Below are 20,987 nucleotides of genomic sequence, written 5' to 3' on the forward strand. Positions count from 1 at the left end.
CAGAAAAAAAAAGTTTGCTGCAGAACCGTTTTATGCCAAGTTTAATAAAAGTACTCAGGATTGGTACATAAATAGTTTTTTTTTTTTTTTTTCCCAAAAACAAAACCTGAACAGGACATTGGGCTGGATTTATTGTCACAAGAAAACATTAAACAATCACCTTGAAAAAGGATTTTAACAGCAGTCCAAATGACTCGCTCTTTTTAAAATAATCTTGAAATACATTGTGATAGTGTTTAAACAGCAACAAATTAAAATAAGGCAAGAACAACAAACATTACCCCTCCCACCCTTGCGGTATATATTAAACCAAGACACAAACTAACATTCTTCCTAGTATCTATAAATCAATATTCTTCATTGCACCAAAAATACCTCAGGAAGACCAAATCTGTAAGCACTTTTAAAAGAAAAGGATACGCACACTTCCCCAAATAATCCAAACCTTTTAACCTTCAGCTCTGTTGGGGACTTGCAAAAAAAAAAAAAAAAAGTATCTGTGTTTGACAAGTGTAAACAATCTACTGTTAATAAAACAAAAAAATATGGTATGCTCTTGAGTACACACCACCACTCTTCACTAGGAAGGAGGGCAGTGTTTTTGATAGCACAGCCTGGGCTACTTTCATGAGTGCAAAGGCTGAGACACATCCTGCATAAAAAGCCTCCCACAGAGACCAGCGTTAGCAGCACACTCCATAGATATGCCCTATAAAAACCTATTGGATAAACCGGTGCTTGAATGGAAATACAGAAGCTGCTTTCGGTACTATTGTTCCAGCACACTACATGTACTGTTCTTTTCGTTACAGTATCCACCCTGTAGCCCTGCTACTACTTGGGGTCAGGGCTATATGTGACTCTTATAACCCCCAAGACAAACTTACACACTTTTACTATGCGGCCGCTTTAGACTCCTGTTTTTTGCCGAGGTTAGGGAATGGCTAATGATCTTGGGACCAAGACTCTCAGGCAGTAGTTAACCAATATAAACCCAGCACATTTAATATACATAGTTGGGAGGTAACAGTTTGGTTTTACTGTTCTGTTAGTAGCCCTCACTGCTGTTCTCTAGAGAAAGACTGGAGCTTTAACTTATTAGCTACCCTAATGAATACCATAAAAATATAGGCACATAAATAATTTAAATGCAAAGCATCCTGGTCATTAAACCATAAGGTGAATGAGGCATGAAATTATATGCATTAGCCAACAGGTCAGACTTTTCCTTGCCTGGTGCAGTTGCTGGACGGAGATCATTATAAACAGGAGGCATCTAAAATTCTATGACCAATCGTTTGGAAATATATTGAATATAAATATTCATCTTGTTACTAATAGGCCATTTTTATATTGCTCCTTATATGAGAGTATCTCTGGATGGTTCACCGTTTTTGTAAAGTTTATAAGAATAAATAACTTGCAATTTAAAACATCGAAGTTTTGGGAAGCAGGAGGCACTAGGCTTTTAACATTAATAAATGTTATTAAATGAATTCATATGAAATGGTATGTTTGTATTTAGAAGAGCGTCTCTCGCTGGTGGCTGGATACTTGAGCTGCGAGTTTGTATTTTGCAGGAGTGTTTTGCCCTGCCTCAGTGCCAGTGGTAGCTGAAGTAGGGCACAGAGTACACAGCTGGTTTGGGCAGCCAGGGGAACAGAGCCAGGGTGTTGGGGGAGCCATGGATAACTACAACCTGAAAACACCTGTCCTTACCTTGCAACAGGAGCTTGGCTAACACAGACTGAAACTCAACTTATATGCCTTGTAAAAAGGACATAAAAAGGACCTCCGATCTGAACCCCAGTAGGGTGCACGCCAATGAACAAACCCAGGTGCCAAGCCACCTGGATGTCAGGCTTCCTAACTTTATTTTACTTCTATGCATCAGTGGATGTCAGTACAAGGCTTTTGTTGTACATAAACATATTCCAGGGTGCTGTGTTCCTCTACAGCATGATACAAATTTAAGTTGCTAAACTTTGTTTAGCCTAGATAAGTCCAATTAAACTGCATAAATATTGTTGTATGCAACCCCTGAATTCTGAATGAATAAAAAAAAAAAATGATGCTGCAAGGGACTGGTTTGTTATCACATTCTTTTTATATTTTGGGTTTCAGGTATTCAAGTTGCAAATTCACTTCAGGTTACAGATAGATTAAACTTTCATATATTATTATTTTTCTCAATGTAAAATAATATAGATATCCATGGCTTCCCCCACACCCAGGCTGAGCTGCAGCCACCCCACCTCAAACCTCTCCCCTTAACCTGCAGGCGTTGTGTTCAAGACACACAACTCTCCCGTGGTGTGCCTATCTCAGGCTATCGGGGTGCTCCGTCTCCCTGCCCTCTACCTCCGGCTCTCGTTTTCCCTTTGGTTCGCCCCCCTCGCCCTCTCCTGGGGTTTCTCCCCTCTGCTCAGGCTTTGGTTCAGGTTCTTTTTGGACATCGGCCTCCCTTCCCTCAGGGGCAGGCTCTCTAAGCTCCTCCTTTTCCAGTTCCTCCACCTGACCCACTGAGCTTGTGTCGCTGACACCGTCTGAGCTGGCCAGAGACCTTCGGAACAGCTTCTGACCTGCACAGGAGAGGAAACACACAAAAATGAGCTATGCCATAAACTTGTGTTAGAAGCATTGCATTTGGCCAGTCTTTTTTCTTTTAGCGCATGCAATCATAGTGTGGCCTAGTTAGAGTTCAAGGACTAGGAGGCAGTGTTACCTGGGATCCTGTGTTTAGTGCGGGCAGAGGTGGGAGTGGGAGGCGGGGTTTCTCCAGTATATTGAGCCTTCATTGAGTAGGTCGGCTCTGTAGAGTCCACAGAACCTGAAGGCGGCAGAAATAAATAAGAGTCATGTTCACTTCAGAATAATGTGCAATGTGCACCACCGGTCCTTTTTCATCCCTAAAAGATGAGATCAGTCTCTGCCTACCTGCCGCCAGGTTAAAGGTCCTTCCCTTCACCGAGCTCTGGACAGGTGAAAACCAGTTCAGGACAGAACCAACAACTGGGAGCTGACGCAAAACTCCCTAGAAGGAAGGAGGATCGAATTAAACCCATTGAAGCAGAGAATAGGGTGACCGACAGTTCAGGCACAACTAGAAGGGAGTAGTGAGAGGAGGTAGACATGCCCTTACCTCCTCCATGAGCTTCTCCTCTGTGGCTTTCTGTAACTGCAGCTCTGCCTCCTGGATCCCCTTGCAGACCACCTCAGTCATGTTCTCCAGGAGCTGAGAAAACAAGGCATGTCATTCCCACCACCTGCCTGATTATAGGAGTCACTCCCAACACAAATTAGATAGTGGTGTAGCAAAATCGGAGCTGTCCATAGTAAAGTTCTTTGTCTAGCTTATAAAAATAAAGGTTCCCCCCAGGACTAAGTTCTAGAGTGTTTCTTCTGCTGGATCAAGACACTTGCAATCATCCCCCATATACAACATAGTCTCTCACCCTGGAGTTCTCCTCGATCTCTCGGCCAATGGCAGCGATCATCTCCACCACCTCTGCCACATCCAGATCTTCCGTTGCCATGCCAATGTAAACACAGTTTTTCTCTGGTCCGAACTCTGGTCCTGTGTCACAGAGAAGGTCCATGCTGTTATCCCGTTTCTGTAACCTGGGTTTTTCAAAGCTGGGAGCCCAAAACTAACGCTCATTCCATAATGTGGGTGACAACATAAACCAGAAGTGCTTAATACATCGTATTGTAGTCTTTTTTTTTTTTTTTTTTTTGTCAGTTTAGTAAATACTGAAACTGCTGTTCCTTTGTAGAAGGCATGAACAACATGATGCACTGAACTGGCAATAATTTCGTTCTTGCTGTTCATCTTCACTGGCTATGAATGTCACATTTTTAAGGTTACAAACCAGCAAGATCATAGCATTCCAACAGACCCCTAAAACAGAACCCACGCACACCTGTAGAGAAGGTCAGGTCACAGTCCAGCTCCTTTAGTTTCTTCAGCATCACACTGTTTATCTTCTCAAGCTCTGCCTGCCTCTTACTCTCATCAGGTTCCTCACTGCTCATCTCGTACCTGCAACCAGAAATACAACAGCATGAGAAAGGGGGAGGTGTCACTAAGTGCTGTAGTGCAGTTTTTTTGCAAGTATCTACAAGCTTACTGGCTTCTCATGAAGCTTAAAAGAGATAGTATTCTGCTATCTTGTTGCTAACTTGCAGTACTTCAAAAGCATGCTTGGAACAGCATGACAAACTCAGAACTGCTGGAATAATAACCTCTCCATTTTCAGTTCATGACAGAGATTACTGAATCCAGGAGAAAGCGAACTCACCTCACTATTCCCAGTCCTGGCCAGCTAAGATCCTCTATGTAAGTGAGTGCGGCAATGCGGTGCACCTCCTCTCTGAACTCCTCTCTCAGCTGCAGCGTGCTGATCAGAACAGGGATCTTCTCCTGTAGACGCTCTACCAGCGAATCCACATCCTCATCTTTCGTTCCCAAAACTGGAAAAAAAAGTCGTGTTTAGAAATAGGACTCCTACTGCATAGCAGTTTCACCCATTCCAAGTTTTTGTATGTGCATGATTAGCCACAGTGTACAGGTAACACGCTCAGGTGAGTTATTAAATCCATAGTAAAACCAGGAATGGATCAAAGTGTAATGGGTCTTATATGTATACCCAATGTTCTTTATTATAAATTAATGGTTTACAACTAACAGGAGTTCCACCGTACCTGCTGCTGTCATCAGAGGGCTGAACCTCACACAGCTTCCCTCGTCCTCCAGATCCACAATGTCCACTCCACTGGCTGGAACCAGCAGGGCCAACTGTTCTCCCAGCTGCAGACACAGGCAATACAAACATAAAATCACAAAAATCGACTCATGGTTTTGTACAAGGGTGTATGTGGTTTACTGTCCAAAAGCAGTTCCTCCTTTGGTGTCTGTATCAGCATGCAAGCATCTCAAATATAAGCGCAAGGTTAAACTGAGTATTTAGTCTTGAAAACAAGAAGTTTTACAATAAAAGAACAGAAAGGCGTCTTCCATTAATACTATAAAGAACTGACAGCAGTGCTTACCCAACGGTTCAGGGCGTCCAGAATCTCTCGGTCACTACTGTGGAATGTCTCTAGTGGACCCCCACTCTGAGCTGTTAGGGTAGGGGCAGAGGTGGAGAGTTAGTCTGCATTGCATCTCAACATTTATTGTTGCCTGTTTTCTGCAGGATGTTACAGGTAAAAACACATGATGTACATAGGTGTAGGAACACAGTCTCGGTCAGGGGAAGGTTTGTTATTTTACTGTGTGCTTTAGCACAGCTCACTCACCTGAGTTAGCACCTGTCTGTGCAAACCGAAAGACAACCACTGGGGAGTTAAAATCATCTTCCACCTGAGAGCGAGGGAAAGAGTTCAGTATTAGTAACAAACCGCCCTTGTAACTCCCTGCAAAACCACAACTCAAAGCTAATACTACTGTCTTGTCTTCTGGTCTGTGGTAGTTTTATAGTTTTGCTGTTTTACTCCTCTCTGAAAACTGGCCTTTGCACTTGCTTCAAAATAGGGCCCAGAGATATTGTTTGGGTTGACAGCATTCTCTCTTCATATTTTTGTAGAGAAATGGAAAAGATAAAAATGAAATGCAACACAACTTTGTCTACCTCCCTATATCTGCCTGCCTGTCCTTTTCTATTTATAACTACTATTGTACTCTATTGATGCATTTTTTTTTTTTTATCAAATTAGTTTGACAATACCTGTATCTGTTTGCGTAATACCTCTGAGTTGCAGGGGTTTCCTTTACATGTTGTTTCAAAACCTTTCAATCTACCCAGTAAAAACCTCTTCACCATGCAATCCATTTGTTAATAAGCATTTTGAACTAAAATTCAATCCACTTTAAACCCATGCAGTAAATACACATTAGTATTATAGGAGAGCGTCATGCTATAATACATGCAGGACACAAGTCACCTTTTAAGTTCTGAAAATAAAGCAGGGTTGTAGTTTCCAACCTTCATGAACCACAGGTCACAGTGCTTGTGTCATTACCATACTGGAAAGTTAATAATTAAAAGTATTCTGTATCTGGTTTGGTTTGTAATTCAGGTTATTCCTTTAAAGCAGCTAGGTGCAGTTCAGTGTCAATGGTATTTACATTCACTGCTCATAATTCATGTCTGGCACATTCTGTGGTCAGGCAGTTTCATGATAGGTTAACGTGGTACTGTATTATGACATTATTGTCACATTCAAAATTTGAGCTCAAGACGAACTGAACACACAAGAGTTTGGCCAAGATCCAGAACTGCAAGTGTCCTGAATATCAGTAATATTTCCCACAAAATAATGTACATTCTTGCTGTGTTGTACAGTAGTGTAGTTCATTTTACACCATGTCATAATTCCAAATTACATTCCATGTATTATGGGGATGAAACTCTGAACATAACTGGTTTGCCTTGGCTGAACTCGTGTTGTTGATCGCTGAAATGCTGATGGAAATGAGAAGCGGGTGGAAATGTATGAGAATCACACCTTCCACTGTGGCCTGTTCCTCACTCAGTCTAGGCTGACCTAGAAGAGTGCTTCTACAAGACCCAGAGCGCCTCAAAATGGTGTAGGGCCTAGGTTTTAAAAAACCTATCTTCCGCCAGAAGATGAAGAGACTTTAGTTACTAAGGAACAGGAATAAGGCTGACTTGCATTCCCATCTTCATAAATGTAACAATGTTTTAGATCTGCAGTAAGGTATAATGGTTTTGCTTAGTGGATGGGAATGTGAGCGGTGAATGAGGAAAGGGGGGGGGGGGGCAGGCAGCGGGCTGGTCCCACCTACAATGGACAGGATTAGAGTACCCAGGATGTCCCCAAGTGAGCACGTAGTGACAGGAGGGACCCTCGAATGAGCCACCAGCCCCTGAAAACAAGGCAGGGCCTCTCACTACTTATCACTTATTAAACAAAGGATTATGTTTTACCAGGTTTAAACCCTCGAGGAGAGACACCTCACTGCCAAGGAGGTCCTGATGAATGCAACAAAACAGGAGTTCATTTCACACTTGCACCTCAGTGGCAGGTTAAAACTACCCACTGTCTTTTCGTTGTACACAATACAGCCTGTTAACCTTTGAGAGTTTAGCCGGGCTCTGTGAAATGCTCCCTAACAAACTTTGCACAGCAGCCACGACACACATCTTAGCGTTGGAAGAAGAATACTATTTTTGTATTTGGGAATCACACACACTTTTTTAAATGCAGGGTCTTAAAATGTGTGATGCTTTTACTTAAATGCATTCTAGGCCTCCACAAAAAAAAATACAGTGCCTATAAAAAAAAAATCTACTTTTTACAGGCAAAATCTGAACTTTTCACATTTTGTTGTGTCAGTGCTTCAGAGTTTCATGCATTTAAATGATGATTTTTTTCCCCACTTATCTACATACCATACTCCACACTGTTAAGGGGAAAACTGTTTTTATTCAGAAAATATTAAAAATACAAAACTGAAAGATCATAATTGGATAAGTCTCCAGCCCCCCTAAGTTAATACTTGGTGGAAGCACCTTTGGCAGCAATTACAGCTGTGAGTCTGTTGGGATGCACTTTGCACACCTAGATTTGGCAATATTGGACCATTCTTCTTTTCAAAACTGTTCAAGCTGTGAAGTTCCTTGGGGTGCGTTGATGGACAGCAATCTTCAAGTCATGCCACAAATTTTCGATTGGATTTAGGTCGGGGCTCTGACTGGGCCGCTCAAGGACATTTACCTTTTTGTTCCTTAGCCACGAAAGTGTAACTTTGGCTGTGTGCTTTGGGTCGATGTCATGCTGAAAGGTGAACTTTTGGCCCAGTTTCAGCTTTCTTGAAGAGGGCAGCAGGTTTTCCCCAAGGACTTCTCTGTACTTTGCTCCATTCATTTTCCCTTCTATCCTGACAAGTGCCCCAATCCCTGCCTATGAGAAAAATCCCCATAACATGCTGCTGCTACCACCATGCTTCACAGTAGGGATGGTGTTCCTTGGGTGATGTACTGTGTTAGGTTTGCACCAAACATAACACTTTGCATTTAGGCCAAAAAGTTCCATTTCAGTTTTGTCAGACCACAAAACCTTTTGCCACATGGCTACAGAATCTCGTGGGTATTTTTTTTTTTGCATACTTCAAAACAGGATTCAAGGTGGGCTTTGAGTAATGGCTTTCTTGCCACCCTACCATACAGGCCAGATTTGTGGAGTGTAAGGGATATTGTTGTCACATGCACACTTTGACCAGTCTTGGCCATAAAAGTCTGTAGCTCTTGCAAAGTTGCCATTGACCTCTTGATAGCCTGTCTGATCAGTCTCCTTGCTCTGTCATCCAGTTTGGAGGGATGGCCTGATCTAGGCAGGGTCTTGGTGGTGCCATACACCTTCCACTTCTTAATAAATCGTCTTGACCGTGCTCCAAGGGATATTCAAGGCCTTTGATATTTTTTTTATACCCATCCCCTAATCTGTGCCTTTCAACAACTTTGTGCCGGAGTTCTTTCGAAAGCGCCTTGGTTCTCATAGTTGAGTCTTTGCTTTGAAATGCACTACCCAGCAGAGGGAACCTGCAGGAACTGCTGAATTTATCCTGAAATCATATGAATCACTACAATTTAACACAGGTGGAGGCCACTTAACTGTGTGATTTTGAAGGCAATTGGTTACACCTGAGATAATTTAGGATTGCTATTACAAGGGGGGTGGACACATCCAACCAAGCTATTCAGTTTTTATTTTTAATTACTTTTCTACAAATTTCTTGAATATTTTTTTCACTTGGAAGTTGGAAGTGGGGTAGGATGTGTAGATAAATTTTATGCATTTTTATCTGCATTTTAATTCCAGGCTATAAGGCAACAAAAGGTGAACATTTTGAAAGGGGGTGTAGACTTTCTACAGGCACTACATACACTGTGTGTTACTTGCAGTAAGAAAAACAACATCCATTTAAATTGATACAAGGAGTGAGGAAAAATATCCATTTGATCTTCTGTACACTACTTACACTTTTAGGACATACAGATTTACTTTACTTATTCATATACATTAACCCTAACCCCACCAAATCACAAAGACTGCAATGAAAAGGCATACCGCTGTTGTAATAGATGTCTGCTTTGTCAGATGATCTAACAGTCTCTGGCTCTGTAATGACAAAAATGCAAATCAATCAGCTTGCAAAATTCCAGGGTTAGTAGAGCAAAGACAGTGGGCAGGTGGTTAACCATTTCTATCATGGAAATAACCCTAGGAAAGAGCAGCACCGTCACAGGGATACACAAGGCCTCGAGAGTCCTACAGCCATCATATGTGATCTGCTAGAGTGAGACAGACTGGAGTAACTGTAAGAGTGTAGCCTGCAGCTGTGCAATATGATTGGATGGAGGGCTCACCAGCTGGGAGGCGTGTCTGATGCGCTCCACGATGCCATCATGCCCCAGGTACTGCAGAGACAGCCAGAGTGGCAGCGCACGCAGCTTCTCCACAGGCTGGCTGGAGTTCAGGCCCGCCGCCAGCGACTGAAACAGTGGCAGAGGTATGTCGTTATTGTACCAAGGAACTGTTATTACTGTACATATACATTGCAGCTATGAAGCACCTATACGACAGTAACAGTAAACAGTGCTTAAAGGAACTGAATTTCCAGGCAGCTCCACTTAGATTTGCCCAAGGTTCTATAGGTGAGGATTCAGTAATCTATGTCACAAAGTCTCTCTCTTGTGACATCAGAGGAAATACCTTCAACAATATTTCATGTTCAGTCCATGATTAGCAGACTGAAAGGATACACCAGAGGACTGACAACTTCCAGATATTTTAAATGTTTTGTTATTTTTTTTTAAAACAGTTCATAAAATAAATTACTGCACTTTGGATATTCTTTATTGGTATTCCATTAAAATACTTTTGAATGAATGAATGCATACATAGTCAAAGAAAACATGTTGGGAGTTGAGTGTAGTTATTAAATTATTCTTTCACTGGGAAGGAGGAGTTACAAAAGACAAAAATAAATGCATGCATGTCTAATGTGTGGTTGTCACTGACCAAGGAGGGGTCTTCGTGTCGGTACAGTGTGACCGCAGGTACAGCTGGCAGCCCCAGCCAGGGTCCCAGGGTCAAGGTCATGCTGTCACACTTAGTGGCAGCCTGAAACGGATAAGAACTGCATGTTACAGGACACTGCATCAAGGCAGAATACTAAGCATCAGGTATTAGAAGTATCTGATAAGTATTATTAGGTGTTTTGTTAAAACCACTGACCTACCATTACTGAGGACTTGACGTATGCCAAAGCCAGGGTTGCCAAGTTTACTCTGGGAGGGGAAAAAAACACAATACACAAAACCTTTTTATGAAACAGGATCAATCTGCAGACTGCAGTGGTTAGTACACCTCAAAAGGTGTCTTTGTAAACAACTTGTTTTAAAACTAACATAACTACAAGCTTCCACAGTTTAGAAAGCCTACCTTATCAACAAGGTCGTTTTTTAATGGGTCCTCATATCTGCTTGACAATACTCTCCCCTCCCCCTTATGTTGAAACTTTCAACCTGCATAACCATATGGGACACTACACCTTTGAAAATGCCATTGCTTTTTGGAAGTTGATGTGCTACCTACCCCTCGACATGAAGCCACATGCTGTACTGGGCACAGAGCTCCTTCAGACGACCCAGCTTGTCAGTGTGGCCTGCAGCGGGAGTGCCTGGGGACCAAGAGAAAGGGGCAATAACCTAAGCACGTTTCCATGGGTTTCCTTTTAGAAGAATGTGGATACTTCTTTAATACTCACCAGCGTTCGCTATAAGTAGCAAGGGCAGCTTCCCAGAGTCCACATCATCTTTAATGAGTCTGTCCAGCAAAGCAACATCCTGCAATAAAACAGCGTCGGATGAGAAATGTACGATGGAATAGCGGAACAAGGACCAATAGCTACTTCCTAATTAACTGTCATTTTATATTATTCCAAATTATACAGCAGTTCATCAGGACCACCACTTGCATTGTGTTGCATAACATTGATTTTAATATTCACCAAGTTGCTCATGGGCTTTCAAGTTACGATACAGAACTATTTTCCCATCTTTGCACTTTATTTTGGTGGTGAAATTAACCTTTCCAATGCAAGTGTTCTACAATGACTGCTTATAGCATCTTACAGCATGTTTTCATAATTATTCAATCTCAATATAGGAACATTTCCCTAATATGTAACTGCTGCTCTTGAGGTACAAACTTTCACCATTGTATTGCTTGGGTGTTTAGAGTGCCCAAAATGCATGGTGCACTTAAATAATTTTAAAAAAGGGCTGTCCAACATCCGATTATCGGTAGAAATTACACTCAGACAACCCTTTGGTCGCTTCTTGCTCACTTGCGTCTACCATAAACTGACAACTGTTTTTGAGATCTTTTCAAACCCAATAAAAACCTCAATGGCATCCTTAAAAAGAGTTATGTAGTGGTGATCAACGAGCCATTGATGGATCAGAGCCTTCCATTGAACAGCCCCGCTATACAGCAATTCATAAAGGACCTACCATCTGGTGCTGGGAGCCAAACATGGTGTTACAGGGGACTGTGCAGAGACTGGAGAGAGGCAGGCCCAGCTAGAGGAGAGAGAGCAAAACATGGTCAGCACCCCACAGCTGGTTTCCTGTCCTGTCTGGTGAAGGAGAGTGGCACAAAGAATGTGCTGCTTGCTGCAACGAGATTTCCTTGGAAACTGCCGGATTAAGAAAGCGCTCTCTCGTTTACTCTGGGCTTCCTTCCGATTCTCACCCTCTTCAGTCTGTACAGTCGTCTTAATCAAAACAGAATCATGAGACGATAGTGCAAAAAAATAAACTTGGTAATAAAATGTTTAAACGTTTTGACAAATGTTTGTAACCCCCCATATCATGTTAAAATATAAAGGACTTCTTGCCAAAACATAGGGGCGATTTTTTATTAGTTTAATGTTCTGTCTTTCAATAAACCAACCTGCTGCTAACCCCCCTGGTCACTAACATTTCACTGGTCTGTTTTGCACTGTAGGCTTCATTTTCACTCTTCTGTTTTACAGGATTTGCATTTACTTACTTACAATGCAGCTTTTGCATATTGGTGGTTAGTTCACAGGACAGGTGTAACGGCTGCATGAAGGAAGGACCTCCAGGGTTTAGAAGGCAAGGAAAGTGCCTGTGACTTAGTAATGAGGAAAGGGCTTCCCCTTGACTCACGGAGAGCCACCCCCGTGGAGGTGAGGCCAACCACACAGCTGGGCAGCGAACTTTTTCCACAGTGGTGAAATGACTTCCTAATCACCCTGAATGCTCTGGTGCTTTAAGTCTGGACTACTGCCAAGGCTGCTGTGGCCACTGACTGTGTGCGAGGTTTCCTTGACAACAGTTGAGAAGCTGGAAGCTTTAAAATCAGTTCATAAGTCAGGAAATGGTTGGGAGTTCCACACTGCCTCAGCAGAGTGGGACTTTATGGTAAAGGCATACTGCAGCTACAAGTCTCTACTCTAACCGAGGAGTTTAAGCGCATCAAGGTCCTTCAGGAAATTTCATTAGTAGGTTCACTCAACAAATGAGTAAGGGAGACAGCACCTGTGTTGAAAACTGGAAGAAAGTCGGCGGCAAAGAAAGCCGTGGAAGATACTAAGGCTGCCCTTCAAATCGGTGATATTATGGGGCAAGTTTAGCATGGAAGAGAGGGGCTTTGTCTCAGTTCAGCTCCTCCTACATGGCACAAGGCAACCCCAGCTCAGCAGAGGAAGCTGGTAGTCAGTGAGGTGCAAAAGCAGCAGGACAGGATGGGAGGTGTGTAAAGGCCGTTTCCCAGGCCAAGCAGGGAGAATGGATGAGACGGGAGAGTGCGGAACAAAGCAAGATCGACTGGCAAGACTATCAATCAGCATGAAGTTTTAACATCTACTCTCATTTAATGGAACTCTCAAACCCAGATCCTCTTGTCAAAGCCCCCCTCCATTTGAACCTTGTTCTATTTATATTCCCACTTCTGACCTAAATCCAATGTATTGTCCCAGGGGCACAATGATACAAAACAGTACAAAGACTCAGAAGGTAGACTAGGTTCATACCTGGTTGCAGAGATGCTGTCCCAGGCCTGACCTGCAGGCAGAGCTCTGGTAGATGACAGGCTGTTTGTAGTATAGCATGTTGAAGCCCTCTGTGCTGTAATCGTCGTAGCGGGAGTGGATAACGAGCCTGCACACCTTCAGGAGCCCCTCCCGGTCATCCTCATGGTAATACGCAGAGCCGTTCTCATACCTACCAAAACAGTGATTGAAAAAACCCTGAGCAGCATGTCTGGGATTGGCAGAACTCCAGCCCAGTTGTTCTCCAGTTGAGGAGTGTAGGGTGATCGATACCATAGGGAGCTTGCTGGGTCCAATCCTGGTCATGCTGAACTGACAATCATGGCTGAGGGCCCACCAGATGCGCTGCATTGGCCTTTGTGCGCCCGTAAGTTTTGGAAAAAAAAAAAGTCAGCCAGGCATAGGTAGTGCGAATATCCCTTCATGTTTTAATTGGTTTTCAGTATATCTAACAGGCAGCTCCATACCTGAAGAGTCTGCAGAGCCAGAGAGTGGTGTCGGACAAGATGCGAGTGGTCAACTTGCGCAGCCTCTCCTTGTCCAGAACCGAGATGTAGGCGGCCAGACTGTGCCCCAGCAAGGCCATGTGACCCTGCTCTCCCACATTCTGCATCCTGCTGAAAGAAACACTGCTGTTAGTATACTGGGAGCTGTCAGGCAATAACAAAGCTACACGATTTTGCCAGAAGTGATGCTTATCATCTACATTATTACCTAAGCTACTTGTCTGTTCTTTCAGAATAAATAAAAAACAAAATAAACCACGGGAAGGTATAGTACTGTGAAAAAGTATTTGCCCCCTGTCTGATTTTCTGCATTTTTGCACATTTTTCACATTGAATTTGGTCAGATCTTTTTGTGGGTTGTAGTAATATATAGAGGGAGTCAGAGAGAAAAAAAATGACACCAAAGTTTGGTGCTTCTTTCATTTGTTTGGTGTGCAAGGTAATCAAACATGCAATCTTCAGGTATGAAAAAGTTATTGCGCCCTAGTTAACTAATTAACCAATTAAAGGGAAAGTTAGGATCAGCTGTTTGAATACTTTGGTTAACAAATCAGGCCTGATGTGGGCCAGCCCTGCCCAATATAAATCTGATTAACTTTGGCCCTTACCATCAGAGTGAAGTTGTCAACACACAGGTTCTAGAGGCACATCATGCCACGATCAAAATAAATTCCTGAAGACCTCTGGAAAAAAGATGTTGACGCCTATAAATCTGGAAAGGGTTACAAAGCCATTTCTAAGGCTCTGGGGCTCCACCAAACCACAGTCAGAGCCATACTGTCCAAATGGAGAAAGTTTGTGACAGTAGTGAATCTTCCCAGGAGTGGCCGTCCTGCCAAAATCTCTCCAAGTGCAAGGCGTAAAATCGTGCAGGAAGTCACAAAGAACCCCAGAACAACAACCAGGGATCTGCAGGCCTCTCTCACCCTAAGTAAGGTCAGTATTCATGACTCCACCATCAGAAAGACTCTGGGCAAAAATGGGATTCATGGCAGAGCAGCAAGGCGAAAAACCACTGCTCACTAAGAAGAACATGAATGATTGTCTCAAGTTTTCCAAAAAGCACCTGGATGATCCTCAAGAGTTCTGGAACAATGTTCTATGGACAGATGAGTCAAAAGTGGAACTTTTTGGCCAACATGGGCCCCGTTATGTCTGGCAAACACTTCATTCCACAGTAAGAACCTCATACCAACAGTCAAGCATGGTGGTGGTAGTGTCATGTTTTGGGGATGCTTTGCTTCATCAGGACCTGGACGACTTGCCATCATTGAAGGAACCATGAATTCTGCTCTGTATCAGAGAATTCTATGGGAGAATGTCAGGCCATCCATCCATGAGCTGAAGCTAAAGTGCAGCTGGGTCATGCAACAAGACAAGGGGGTAAATACTTTTTCACTGTACTGTATGTGGAAAAACAAGTCTTTTTAAATGGGGGGGGGGGGGGGGACTTTAACTTGTATCACTGATCTCTCATTGATATGGCCTCTCCTTACCGGTGAGACTGCAAGTCCTCATCTTCATTCCCATGCATGAGGTTTTGTACTAGCTGAAGAATATGGGCCACATCCTGTCCGCTGGAACCAAAGCACAGAGGTGTATTACCACTGGACATCTATTCATCTTGCTATTTAACGTACTCCAAATAATGATTAGTGCCCTATATTCAGAATAAAAAATGCTGACTTTTTTTTTTTTTTTCTCATTAGCATTGCAATTAGTGTTTTTGTTCATTCAGAAAAAAAAAACATTGACATATTGGCTGCTGTTCCATTTAATCCTGTATATGTTTTTAGACCCTATATTTGTCCAAAGCTGATAGCTAGAGGATTAACTTTTAAAAGGATTAAAATTAACTTTTTGATATGCAAAACAACTTTTGTATAGTTGTTCTTCTAATCATCTACTTAGAATTAAAATGAATCTGTTCTTTTGGAGTAAAAAAGTGGGTAGGACCACAAGACTCCTACAAGCTTTTAAGTACATGTGTAATAAAAGATACAAATACCATGGAATGAGGCTGGTATATGTAATACTTTATAGACAAAGTGACAGAGAAAAAAAAACATTCTTGATACTAAAAAAAAATCCTTTTGGGTAGCAACATAAAATACATTGAAATTAAAATGCAACAACATTTACAAAAGCATGAGAATATTTTTCGACAAGGAACAGCCTGCTGAAAACTGTTGCTAAAACTTTGAAGCTAAACAAGACAAAAAAAAAAAAAAAAAAAAAGACCAAAGTTACTGACAGTGATGTTTCCATACCTGCCTTGGAGTGGTCCTGGAATATCCTTCCTGCTGTGTCTTTGCTTCTCTTTCTCCTCCTCACCCTCCCTGCACAGAAATACACATTATTAATGTCTGGAACTGTGTGTGTGCTTCAAAATGTCCCCACACAGCCACTAGGTCACTCCTAACCAACCTTTGGACAAAAAATTGCCTACAAAAATAGATTTGGGGAATTTAAATACATTGATAATCAATGCAAATGTCAGATTAAAAAAAAAAAAAAAAAAAGCTATCAATACGCACGTCTGTTACAAACTGACCACAGACCAGCAGACAGATACAGCAAGATAACCCACCTGTGACCGTCTTCCAGAATCCTCATGGCTTCATTGAGGTTCTTTCCCATCTCAGCTAAAGTGGGATCCACCATAATCTAGACAAACCAGAAGAACACGTTAGACTGACATCTCTGTGCTGACAGTATCATACACAGGTTTGAAGAGTCACAGTAGGAACACACTGATTTTGATTCCAGAAACTGACTGGAATACAAACAGGTGAATAAAGTCCTCAGCGCTGTGTTAAACTGACAGTGCTGGAGAACGTAGCATACAGTTGTAGGAAATCATTAAAAAAGTCAACTGAATCACTGTAGTGACCTTTGATCCTTACAGAGACAGAAGTAGACACACTCACTTATATCCTTAGGGGGCCACACAGTTCTAGATAACGTCTTCGAAATTTGCTCTGCATAGCATTTAAACGAGACGTAGAATTGTACGAGCGAATAAAGAATGTTTTCTTTGGCACTGTCTGCCTACTATCTCTTACATACTTCTATCTAAGAGATCCCAGATTGCTCCTATAAGATTTGATTAGACAGGGTTTACAGGAATTGATAAACTTCTGTTTCAAATGGAACTATTTGAAGACAGTGTCCCCTTGTTAGTTTCTTTTTTCATCCACGTACTCATTCCTTGAAATTGTGTTTAGTGCATGTTGGGGAAAACACAGCAGTAAATAACACAGCAGTAAAAGAACAAAAACTTGTCTGTTTTTTCAGGGAACACAAATGTCAAAAAATACATAGCTGAAATTATTGTGTTTTAAAATAAGTAGGCTTCCATTTAGATGTACTATTGGTTTTGTTGGTACAGTACTATATTTAACAGAACAGAAGTATTTTAATTCAGAACGATATGATGATGAAAATATCACTTGCCAAAAGAGAAGACACGTGGACTGTAATACAGTACATACTTTTAGATCCAGTACGTATTGTACTAGCATTATGTAAAATTCCCTATTAAAGACCCAACAGCAAAATGAAATCAAAATGTCACCCATGCACAGAACTGCATAAAACGTAAGACAATGCAATTTAGCAAAAGAAAAAAAAAAAAAAAAAATAAAACACACCAGTTTCCAGAATGAACAAACAGTATCCAAAGTCAGTATTCAGAATTGCAGAATATAGTACTCGATAAGGCCCTAATGTCACAGTTCACTTGCAAATGAAAATGCACAAAAGCAACTACTTTTGTTTTTAAAAGTACAGTATCTAAAACTGTTACATTACTGTGCTTTGTCTAATTCGCTTCGTTTCTGGAGGAAGCGCTGTGTAACTGCAGAATAATAAAGACAGACTGATCTTCCATGCCAGAAAAACAAAAAAACAAAACGCATTAAACAAGTACATTGTAACATCGAAGAGATGGGCTTTGTATCAGAAAACTGGTGACAGAGTCAGGAAATCATGTGTGACGGGTAAGTGCATTAATTTGTTACACACATTATATATAGACACACACACACACACACACACACACACACAAAATGGGGATTGATTTTATTCTTACTACAAGAGTGGTAAAACACAACACAATCTGGGTAAGAAATGTCCGAGCGCTGACTGTAGTGCTGACTGTAGCTTTTTATCAGATCATCTCTAAACAACAATCGATTACTTCCATACAAATAAAAGGCCTGGTCATTTATTTTTAACATATATTTTTTACAGTGTCTCATGCTAAATCTATTCATCTCCAGCTCTGCTGTATTTGCTTCTATTGTCAATAGGAGTCAGTCCCTATTCCTACCTTGGGCAAGAAACAAGAGTTTCAGCAACAGGTGAACCAACCCTAATCGCACACAAACCAAAGGAAGCTTGCTTGTCATGCGAAGTGGAAAGAATACATTTTTGGCTATTGCTTGGCTATTCTAGTCAATTCTCTTGCCCCCTGCCTACTGTTCTATAAGTACTGTAACTCCTCCACCCAGTATAAAACAAGCACTCTGGAGAACTGCTAAAAAAAATCAAGGTTGGACAGCAGATGATCAGTACAAATTGATGAGCCCTCAGGTATGTGCCCACCCCAGATTTGGTATCTTGGACACATAAGAACTTACAAACCCATAAAATCGCATAATTGTATCTCAGCTACATTAAATTTTTTTGTTTGTTTTTAATAACGTATTTTAGGGAAGTGTTTTAATATAACATTTGTCCTAAATTAAAACCACACGGACTTTGATGCAGACCTACTGTTTATTTGCTTCAGGGATCCTGACATTAGTACAGGGTGTCTCAGAAGAATGCAAAACGGGGAACAAGTAAGAAATTTGCAAGAGTTTCAGACTGCTGAGCAAGGGCAAACGGGTAGTAAAGAAATCCCATTGTGTGGGAGGCCAAATGTCTCCAAGCAATAGGTGTAGATAACAACCTCTCTCCACTGAGTCATGTACCTAGATTCCAGAACACAATCGTGGTCTGTTTAGATTGTGAAGCAAATCTCATCTCCAGTGAACAGGATTATCTCTCCACACAATCCATCCTTACTGACACATTCTTAAACATGACATCAAGCGAAGACAGAAAGCATGCATGCATAGACACCATTAAAAACAGGCAAGATCCTTAAAATGGGTAGCCAGTAGGCATTAAACGAAAACACTGTTAAATAACAGAGGGGCATTGGTGTACAAAGCGCGATTCATCATTATAAGTCAGCCCTTTGGACAGCAGAACTGGTTAATTATGGCTCCCAGAGAGTATTATAAAGGGTGAACGGTGTAGGATTTACCCTTATTAAAAGTAATTCTGTTTCAAAATACTTTGTTTTATGTGCTGTGTGAAAAATATATGGTGGTGCTAGATCCTCATATTCTCCTTTTCACTGCTCTTTTGAGATAGGAATTTGTTAGAAATCAACACGAGGGACTGTTAAAGCTTGTAGTGCTGTGCTTGCATTATTTCCTAATGGTGGAATCACAGACACTTGGATCCTGCAGCTTTTGGAACTTCCTTCTTCAGTAATAGATGGGTCTCCAGTGAGTCACATTATTATCCCAGGATTCCTTAAATCTGAAAACGATTAATCCAAAGAGTCCTGGTGGAGGCTTCCCAGACTTGACCCATTCAGGTTCAGGAGCTTGGGAACTTTCTTAGGTATGTTGTGTGAAAAGCGCCCATTGGTTTTAACTTGTTATTTTAAAAAACACCTGTCCTGTATGATTTATTTAAATCATTACAGAACAAGAGAACAGGCGTGTGGGTACTCTCTCAGGACTCACTGGCAAATTACAACTGGACTGCATATTTTCAACGTTTGTGATTCCTAAGATACATACAGCTTGTATGACATTTCTATTGTCTGCTGCTGCAGTCGTCACATTGTTAAACAGTGTGGCTTCAAGAATATTGGAACTCGGGTTTAGAGAGATCTTGTTACCTCTTCATGTATGGTTGTACATTTAAGACAACAGCGTACTAAAATCTTGAACTTTAAAAGCTAGTTCGTTAATATTTAGTGTAACAATAAACGCTTAAAAATAAAGCAGAAGGGCGTGTGTAATAAAAGGTATGCTGTTAAACTACTATAGTGTAATTACATTATTAACATGTTATATTTGCATTAAAAAAAAAAAAAAAAATGAACAACCACCGTAAATAGACCACAGGATATGACCAGGTGTCGTTGTATTTTTAGGCCGACTGTACTTACTCTCACTCAACACTGCTAAACGTAAATGTTGCTGCTTCTCGGCCGGAAAAGTAAACACTTTTTAAATACGCATAAAAGGAATCTAGGAAACACAGCAGTCACCAGCAAGGTTTTTTTCCAAAACGTCAACCTTGTATTTCCCCCCACTTTGAACATTTTTGTACTCTCACACAAACAAAAACCGGACATCACATATCTGAATACTATACTGTATGTAAAATTCAATTTCTTAAATGCACCATTTGCATACACCTTTAAAAAACGCCCTTTTTTTTTTTTTGTTATACACACACGTCAAGCTCTCTCAACCTTGCCCCGCAGATCGCCAGTCACAGTAACTGGCGTTATCTGAATTAGTGATAAATCACAAGATGATATTCCAGACCTTATCAGTGCATATCTAGAACCGCTGTAACTGCCCAGTACATATTTTCTTGGTGTTGAAAACATGCACAAAATCCTGACAAGCTGTCAATATTATTTCACACACCACAAATATAGACGTCACGGTTTTTTTTTTTTTTTTCCCCGTCCAACCGTGTCATTTTTTTCTGCACGTTATTAAACAAAGTCGTTACAGTACCTGCTGAAACGATGTGTCCATGCTGACTGCAGGCAGGGACAAACCGATCGTCCTGTTTATATACACGTGTTATGGATTTGTCTGATGTATCGGTGATATTATAATTCGGCTTCCCTGACAATCTCTTCTGCACGGCCGAATAATTTACTTCCTGGAGCAGCTCGTCTTTTCCACGCTGGCAGCGTTGACGTCTCACGTTGTTACCAAGCAGCGGCTCAACTCAAGTAACGTCGGCGTGGGGTAGTGGAAGACTTTCTTTCTCCCCTCAAGCTTCAGCACTTCAGGAAATAAATAAATAGGAAGGCCAGGTTGAACTTGTTTTGCAGGTGTTATGGTGTGTCACCACTGTCGCTACAATGTCAGCTGTTGAAATCTACCCTATGCAAAATAGGAACAAAAGGATCTAGTTAAAAAATAAACAGACTTCACCTTACAAGTGCATTATTGACAACAACCACATTCACAAAAAACATTGCTAAAAATACTAACTGTGTTTGCTGACAATAATGCTTTATAAATATGACCCATTACTGGGAGCAGTAGCAACCT

At 41.4% G+C, this 20,987-nt stretch overlaps 1 protein-coding gene across 3 annotated transcripts; it reads right to left on the reverse strand.

Annotated features, from left to right (window-relative positions):
* Positions 1 to 114: 114 nt before the first annotated feature.
* LOC121331049 (pyridoxal-dependent decarboxylase domain-containing protein 1-like) lies at positions 115 to 20,680 on the reverse strand. Of its 3 annotated transcripts, none has more exons than XM_041278176.1 (24): positions 20,439 to 20,680; positions 16,208 to 16,284; positions 15,888 to 15,956; positions 15,114 to 15,194; positions 13,579 to 13,725; positions 13,094 to 13,283; positions 11,547 to 11,615; positions 10,799 to 10,877; positions 10,627 to 10,711; positions 10,271 to 10,319; positions 10,051 to 10,152; positions 9,396 to 9,521; positions 9,097 to 9,147; positions 6,954 to 6,998; positions 5,302 to 5,365; positions 5,053 to 5,123; positions 4,705 to 4,810; positions 4,302 to 4,473; positions 3,924 to 4,042; positions 3,456 to 3,577; positions 3,143 to 3,235; positions 2,938 to 3,034; positions 2,726 to 2,830; positions 115 to 2,582 (listed from the first exon to the last, which is right to left on the reverse strand). In XM_041278176.1, the coding sequence occupies exons 1-24, from the start codon at positions 20,457 to 20,459 to the stop codon at positions 2,320 to 2,322; spliced, it is 2,403 nt and encodes an 800-aa protein (XP_041134110.1). In that variant the 5' UTR covers positions 20,460 to 20,680; the 3' UTR covers positions 115 to 2,319. The 3 variants fall into 3 exon arrangements, with proteins under 3 accessions (XP_041134110.1, XP_041134109.1, XP_041134111.1); XM_041278175.1 differs by having other exon boundaries at positions 13,579 to 13,728; positions 20,439 to 20,679; XM_041278177.1 differs by lacking the exon at positions 6,954 to 6,998 and having other exon boundaries at positions 13,579 to 13,728; positions 20,439 to 20,678.
* Positions 20,681 to 20,987: the final 307 nt, after the last annotated feature.

This window comes from Polyodon spathula, chromosome 18, assembly GCF_017654505.1.
Source record: "Polyodon spathula isolate WHYD16114869_AA chromosome 18, ASM1765450v1, whole genome shotgun sequence".
NCBI lineage: Eukaryota > Metazoa > Chordata > Actinopteri > Acipenseriformes > Polyodontidae > Polyodon > Polyodon spathula.